The 7,500-nt window shown below is 39.1% G+C and overlaps 1 protein-coding gene across 7 annotated transcripts in view; it reads left to right on the top strand.

Annotated features, from left to right (window-relative positions):
- LOC147030577 (zinc finger protein Helios-like) overlaps positions 1 to 7,500 on the top strand; it is a 97,483-nt gene that overhangs the window by 31,271 nt on the left and 58,712 nt on the right. For all 7 annotated transcript variants that reach the window (XM_085874790.1, XM_085874787.1, XM_085874792.1 and 4 more), the window contains 2 exons: positions 227 to 287; positions 2,575 to 2,676. In XM_085874790.1, coding sequence (XP_085730916.1) covers positions 227 to 287; positions 2,575 to 2,676 — 163 coding nt within the window. The remainder of the gene's footprint in view (positions 1 to 226; positions 288 to 2,574; positions 2,677 to 7,500) is intronic.

Genomic DNA, 7,500 nt, shown 5'->3' with positions numbered 1-7,500 from the left:
CCCTATATTTTATTTTAAAAACCTATACATATATATATATATATATATATATATATATATATATATATATATATATATATATATATTATAAATAGGAATTTCTCAACAGAAACGTATGTTCTAGGCTGATGCTTAAAATACTGAACTTTCAGACTTCCTCTTAGAGGTCGCTGCCTTTGGTAATTTATGGAGGGATCTCTTCCCTGTCTGTCTTGTCTCTTTCTAGGTTCGACTGGGAGTAATGAATTCCACGAGTGAAAACAGCACGACACCACAATTACTCACAGGTGCGTCCTGATGTCGACGTGTCATTGGTTGACCGAACTCTGATTTTGAAAGGTCAAAGCATGTCAATGACCACATAAAAAGTCAGACATATTATCAATAGTTTCATTTGTATACAGTCTCCTTACGATAATTTAAACCTTTAACTGATCAGTAATCCTTATTTATTTTTTTTTCATTCAAATATTTTAGGCCACGGTCAAACTGATGAAATATAGTTTCACGAACAAATTCCCCTGTAAAGTTAATACTGAGATAAGAAGCTACAAAGTCAGCCAGTGATCCGGAAACAGCAGTTCCTACCAGAGGTCATTGCTCCATTAGCACCTTCGGGAAGAGGAACCTACTTTGTAATAGGAGAAACGGAAAACAAGGTTGATGATGATGAAGTAAATTCAGGAATGTGGAAATTCAGAAATGTGTCATAAAGGTCATCGTTGTAAATTTCAATTACCTTTTATTTGTTGAAGTTTTTTTTTTGTGTTTGCAATCATTGGCAAAAAGTTTAAAAATCAGAATCCAAAATATCTCCCCATTAGGTACATCAGCAGTTCTCTAATGTAGTGTGTATGTACCTCCTTGTACTTTCGAATCATATATTTGTCTTTATTCCCATTCGTCTGTTTTTTCCGTTTTTAACATTTAAGTTTCTTTGTTTACCTCTTTTTTTTATTCTTCTTTATTTTGGGTGTAATATGCACATTGAAAATTTATTAACCATCGTTATGGTCACCAAATTATTGGAAAAAAAGTGTGACCAACGTAATACCGGTTTATTGAATGTCCATTGCTGGTTTTCACTCCCCCAGAGTCGGAGACTTATTAATAGTCTTCTCTTGACAGGGGTTGCAAAGAGCTTGCTCTTTTGGTGATCCTGAGTGTAATTTTCTTTTAAATATAATTATCTGAGGTTCATGGAGAAGATTTTACATAAATCATCTGCAGGACATGGACATTATGAGAGGTTATTGTACGTTTACATGAATTATACGGGCATTTGGATCAATTATTATTGTTATGTATGGGATTTTAACCTGAGATCCCAGCAGCATGAGCTATTATTCGATGATAATGCCAAATAGACCAATACAAGAGTCGGTAATTACCTCTGCCATCTGAGATGGACGGAGGTTATGTTTTCACCCTTGTCTGTTTGTTTGTGCGCAGGGTATCTCAAAAAATTATGGACGGATTCGGACGAAATTCGGTGGACAGGTTGGATGTTTGACAAGGACGAAACGATTCGATTTTGGTGAACATACAGATCTGGACACTGCAATTTATAATTGATTCTTCACCATTGATTGATAGGGCGGAAAACGATATATAGCACGATATCTGAAAAAGTTGTAGACAGATTCGGACAAAACCTGGTGGACATGTTGCGTGTGTGGCAAAGAAGAATTGATTCGATTTTGGTGAAGATCTGAATTCGGATACGAGAAATTTTAAGTGATTCTTCACTATTGAGAAATGGGGGCCAAAAATGATATGCAGTAGAGCACGATATCTCAAAAAGTTATGAACGAGTTCTGACAAAACTTGGTTGATGAGTTGGTTAGACGACAAGATCAAGCAGATTAGATTTTGGTTCATCTCAGCAAATCCAAATCCGGCCGATCAGTGGGATACAAAACATACACTGTTCAGCCTGGCGGAGGTGTGCGCTCTACCGAGTGCAGTTTTCATATCTTTCTTTTGTGTGTGGTTTGTTTATTTTTGTTAAAGATAATAAGTGTTAGCCTTTTTTTGTTTGTTTCTTTTTCTATTTTGTTTTTATTTTTCTTGTTGCCTTTTTAGTCCCCGACCGGGGTTTCACCGGAAGGGACGATAGGTTTACTCTCTGTCTGTCCGTCTGTCCCACCTGAGGTTTTTTTTCAGACTATTCCCCCACACCTTTAACATATTCAACTGAAACTTGGTACATGGCATTATTATGATAAGTTACAGAACAAGTTCGAGTTTCAGGGCATTTCATCAATTTATCACAGAGTTATGCCCTTCTTGTACTTAGAAAATTTCACATCGGTCAGGGTCATGTATTGGAAAGCAATTCTCACTCTTATTATCACAATTATTTTCTTTAATGTCAGTCCAATCTGTTATTTACAATTATATTGATCATATATTCGCTCATTTACATAAATGACCAATGAAGATCATTCATATTGTCTGATGTGTACACAAGATGTACAAGCTTTCTCAAGTGTACAGGGTTGTGGATAAATATTTGTTTAAACTTTTTTGCATCTTAAAAATACATCTTTCTCCCTTGCTTTTCGATGGTAGACAGCGAAAGTGCAGTTAGCAAACAAGAAGCAGGGCCTGGTCAGCATCAATCAGCCCTGGAGAGAAGCCCGCACACTTCACCGTCGAGCTCCATTTGTGGTGGTGAGTTCATGTCCTCTTTGTTTTCACCCTCATATAATCCTTGTGGAATCTAATCAAACCTGCATTAAACCCCAGTTACATGGCTGCAACTGTGTGACGGAACAGGTGGATGTGTAATGCAGGTTTTCAAATTGTCCCTCCTGCGGATTTTATTTTGCATTTTAAACTTGCTACGTAACAGCGGACTTCAAATGTTGCAATAAGGTTATTCCATCATATAAAAATAAATTATGAGGGCTGAAGGAGAGTAAAGATGATCCAATCAGATCTCAGAAGCCAAGTTGAATTCATAACTGATTTTATCAACTAAAAGTTGAGTTAATAAGATTAAAACTTTACAAGAGTATGTTTTCCACCATGATAAAAAGAGGTACGGCTGACGTTTCGAGCAATAGCTCTTTATTTAAAAAAAAAAGGATTTTGAGCCTGCTTCTATCAAACTTGGATGGGACGCCTTCATCGAAGGCCTTGGTGTTGTCGGTAAATATAGGGTGGCATGATAGTTGTTGGAAGGAGCTAGAGTTTGATTGAATGGAGAGGGCATGGATTTACCATGATGACTTTCCTTCTCCTGACTCCACCCTCCTCTTCCCACGTTGGAGTGGAAGGGTTGAAGCTGAGGACAGCCTAGTGCTGCTTGAGCCGTTAGCACGTTGTGGCTAGCATTCGCCCAAGGCAAGCTTGTGGTTTCTGAACATCCGATTAGATTGCTGACCACAGACTCTGCGTATTAGAATCTCACTAACCCCACTCCCGCATGATACTCAAGCTATCAACAACTGTTGTCTGTTGTAGGACTTTTAATATTGGCAATAACATCTGTTCATGAGGTTTAAATCATTATCTCCTCATTATTCTTGCCTTTTCCAAGGTCACCAACTACTGTTTTAATCTAATTTAAGATGTCGCAGTTCACCAGCAGATTGATCTGTCGAGATGTCTTTTTTGCCTCAACTCCATTGCCTTCTTGAGATCTACTTGCTTTTTTGTTGTTGTAATGGATGCTAAAGTAAACATTCACAATGATTTACCCTCATGATGAAAGGTTTGGAAGTTCGGATTTTAAACTAGATGATACACCCACAGGCTTGTCTGCTTGCTGTATGGCTTCAGTGTCTTGCCAAAGATAAAAGCAAAGCCAAATTAGAAGGTGGAAGTGAAGATAGGTTTTTCATCCCCCGCCGCATGGCGGAAGGGGGATATTGTTGTCACCCGGGTCGTCCGGCTGTCCGTCCGGCTGTCCGTCCGTCCATCCGTCCGTCCGGGCGTCAACATTTATAACTGCGAGTGCGATAACTCATAAACTGTTCGCCATATCGATTTGAAATTTGGGTCACACATGAACCACCTGAAAAGGAAAAACCCTATTGATTTTGGGCATGGCCGGATCCAAGATGGCCGACTGGGGCGGCCATCTTGAAAAAAATGTTTTTTGTAATAAATGTAAAACTGCTTATCTGATTTCAATTATTTTTGGTTACTACGTTCCTCACCCCTGGGGAACTTTTTTGAGATGATGACCAAATGGTGTCTTGTTTCCAATTCACCTCCCTCATTATCTGGAATATGTGTGACCTTTTTCATTCAATGGTGGGGGATTCCCCATCTCTGATGGTATATTTATAAATATCTATGACCATATTCTGCTGAAACAGTTGTACTGGTGTGATGCAGTCAGGGGGCGCTGCATTGTGGAGTACGGTATCCTTTTGAGGCGACATCATTATTCTTACATTCGAAATCCCCATGGAAACAAGCGTAAGCCTTTTCACAGGGACAATGGTGATATACACATCCAACAAACTAAATAAGGATTAAAATGTGAAATATAATTGGATGTGACTGTTGAAGGCGATGAGTGAACAATGTGAATAAATGAACGGATTTATTTCATGAGATAACATAAACATAAGTGAAAATGAAATGAGATGTGGATATGACACCAGCGTGTTGGCCCAAACGTCCTCTTGTCATAACTAACTTTGCTTGTTTGGTGTTGTTTGTGATTCTTTCCATTATGCTTACACCATATCGGCACCTCACAGCAATATTGTGCAACATAAATCGCTAATAACCACAAATCCTTAAAGGTTGGGAGGAGAGACATTTTAAGCTGGAGGCATTTTTACATTTTAAGCTCCTCCCCCTGCCATTGTGACAGTGTGAGTTTGAGGAGAATTTCAAAGTGGACTTTTCAACATTTGTTCTCAATTGCCTTGAATTGTACTGCTGTGGATTGTTTATGCGACTGGCAAGATCCATTATATTTGCAATCCAGTGGAAAGCGTATGAAAATTTTTCTTTTGCGTCATCGATTTTTCTCGCCTGTTGTCAGGAAGACAGTTTTTTGCAAAATGATCCAAAAACAAACAAAAAAATAATCCATCGGGACCATACTCTGTATGGAGCGTCGGGGCTGCCGAAGCAGTCTCCTGGGCTATTGGGCATGTTCCTGGACGGGTCGCCACTCTGACGCAGGAGAGACAAATGGCTCAATCATCCCAGCAAGCTGGTTTTCATTTTACCGACCTCGGAGGGATGACATGACAGGCTGAGTCATGACCCACCTGGTCACCACCTGGTGTTAATTCAACAGAAGAATTAACACCACCTGGTGTTAATTCAACAGAAGAAGGATTTGAACTCGGGACCCTAAGATCCCAAGCACAAAATGATGCACTCATTGAAACCACGTGATGAAACAAACAACAGATAGATGGATATAACTGTGCTCCAAATCGACAGGTCTCGCTATATAACCCAAGGATGCCAGGAAAACCTATGATTAAACGACAACAACAACAAAAAAAGCATTCGACTCTTCTTATGGGATGGCACAGTTTCGAGATCACAAAAAATGCATCACCAGACGGGAGATCAATTTTCAAAAAAAAGAGTTTGTAAGCTTCTTAGAATAAGAGTGCTTAAAGCATGGCTGTGGCAGAGACATCAAAACGCTCAAACACCTAAATTACATCTTTCCCCAGCACTGTTTCTTTCTGCTTCTTTTGAATGCGCTCCGCGTCTCGGAAGCAACGTATAGCATGCGAGGCTGGGTAATCAAGGGGCATTTACTTTGTGTGGTCTACAATTAGTCTGGCTCTTGCTACCACCAACGCATCATCTTAAACGCTGAGCAACCTGATTCGTCCTTTTTTTTTTTCCAGCTCACCTTGCTGTTCAGGATTCTTTTGTCCTTTTGTGGCAAAGAGAAATGTGTTTTTCGAACCTGCTTATAGTTTCCTACCGCATGAGCATTAACCCATGTACACGTGTTCACTTGAAAATGCCGAATTGTTGATGAAGTCAGTTTTCTCCAGTCGAATTGTAAATTCAGGATTTTTGCGATTGAGTTCATGATTTAGGGGATCGGTAAAGATGTGTACAAGGCTGGTGAAGTCACAATAGTCGTTTTACGTTTTACAAACGAGAAAGTCACAACAGTCGAAGACACGTCAATGTTTTGTTTGTTCTTCAATATATGACTATATATAATTAGTTAGAATTAAAAAAAATAAAAATATATATCTGTATATTGAAAGGACTGGCAGGATAAATTCGAGGTATGCACGCTCACCTTTGAGCTGTGTGGCCTGGGCTTGAATCTCGACCAGAGGTATAAACTGTCACCCTGGAGGGCAATGTCATCCGGAGGACCTGTCTGCCAGCATTGGAGGCGCTGGTGGAACTTAAAGATCCCACTGTTAGTGGGGCAACTTAGCTAAATATAGCATAACAATTGTGCATTTTGTGAGGAAAGCACCAAATTTGGCACACTAGTAGCCTATCATATTATGAACAGATTTGGATATTGGGCCATCTCAAATTCAACCGCTGATGGCTGTGGCAGCCATTTTCCACTGCCATCAAAAATTTTGAGATGGCCCAATATCCAAATCTGTTCATAATATGTTAAGCTACTAGTGTGCCAAATTTGATGCTTTCCTCACAAAATGCACAATTGTTATGCTAAGTTGCCCCACTATGTGTATTTCGCGAAAATTAAGTGAGCTATCATGAATAAATTGCAAGTTCCTGCACTCATCCCAAAGACAAGAGGAGAGGTGACTTGGTCTTTGTTCCTCGTCTTATCTAACAATTAATTTCATTGTTGCACACCACAGGACTATCGGACAGGATAGGTTGAAATTGAAAAATCTTAAAATGTTGGTGTTTCTTGGATGATTGGAACTTTTTGAATGCTCGAAGTAAATGTCGTTCATGTACTGGTGAAGGATTGTTCTGAGATACTGAAATGTAATTCACTCAGAAGTGGATTTTTAATCTGGATTTAAAGTTTGATAAATAATGTAGCACTGACTCGGTTGTTTTGAGGTCTCATTTTACTCTTTCATTGGGATTATTTCTATCTGTCTGTCATTCTTTTTTGTGTTTTTGTTTTAAAATTAAATAAACCCTGACTTCTTTCTTTCTTTGCCAGTAAAGGTACGTGTTTTGCATGGTTTACATCGCGGATGTTCCATCTTTGAAAGCTGAATCAAATATTTAATTTTTTTTTGAATAAGGCTTACTTGGCTGTGCCTGGTTGGGTTTGAGGGTTGTGGAGTCGCAGCTAAAAACACGAATCCTATCCTGGTTCCTCCTGATGACTACATCTTTGCTTATTCTGGTTTCTTCTGATGACTCCAATGCAGTATTTGGTCTTTCTTTTGATTAAGCCTTTTCACATTAGTTTTGAAGATATGCTCCTTCTCTCTTCTCTCTTCTCCATATATATGTGTGTATCGAGGATCTTCATGTCCCAAGCAGTCTGTCCTGCAAGAATGGTTTGGATACTTTTGCAAATCCAAGTGACCATTGCAC

Source organism: Eptatretus burgeri, chromosome 3 (genome assembly GCF_056783735.1).
Source record: "Eptatretus burgeri isolate ZD-2024b chromosome 3, Ebu_testis_v1, whole genome shotgun sequence".
Lineage (NCBI taxonomy): Eukaryota > Metazoa > Chordata > Myxini > Myxiniformes > Myxinidae > Eptatretus > Eptatretus burgeri.
This window is presented reverse-complemented; position numbering and strand designations above follow the sequence as displayed.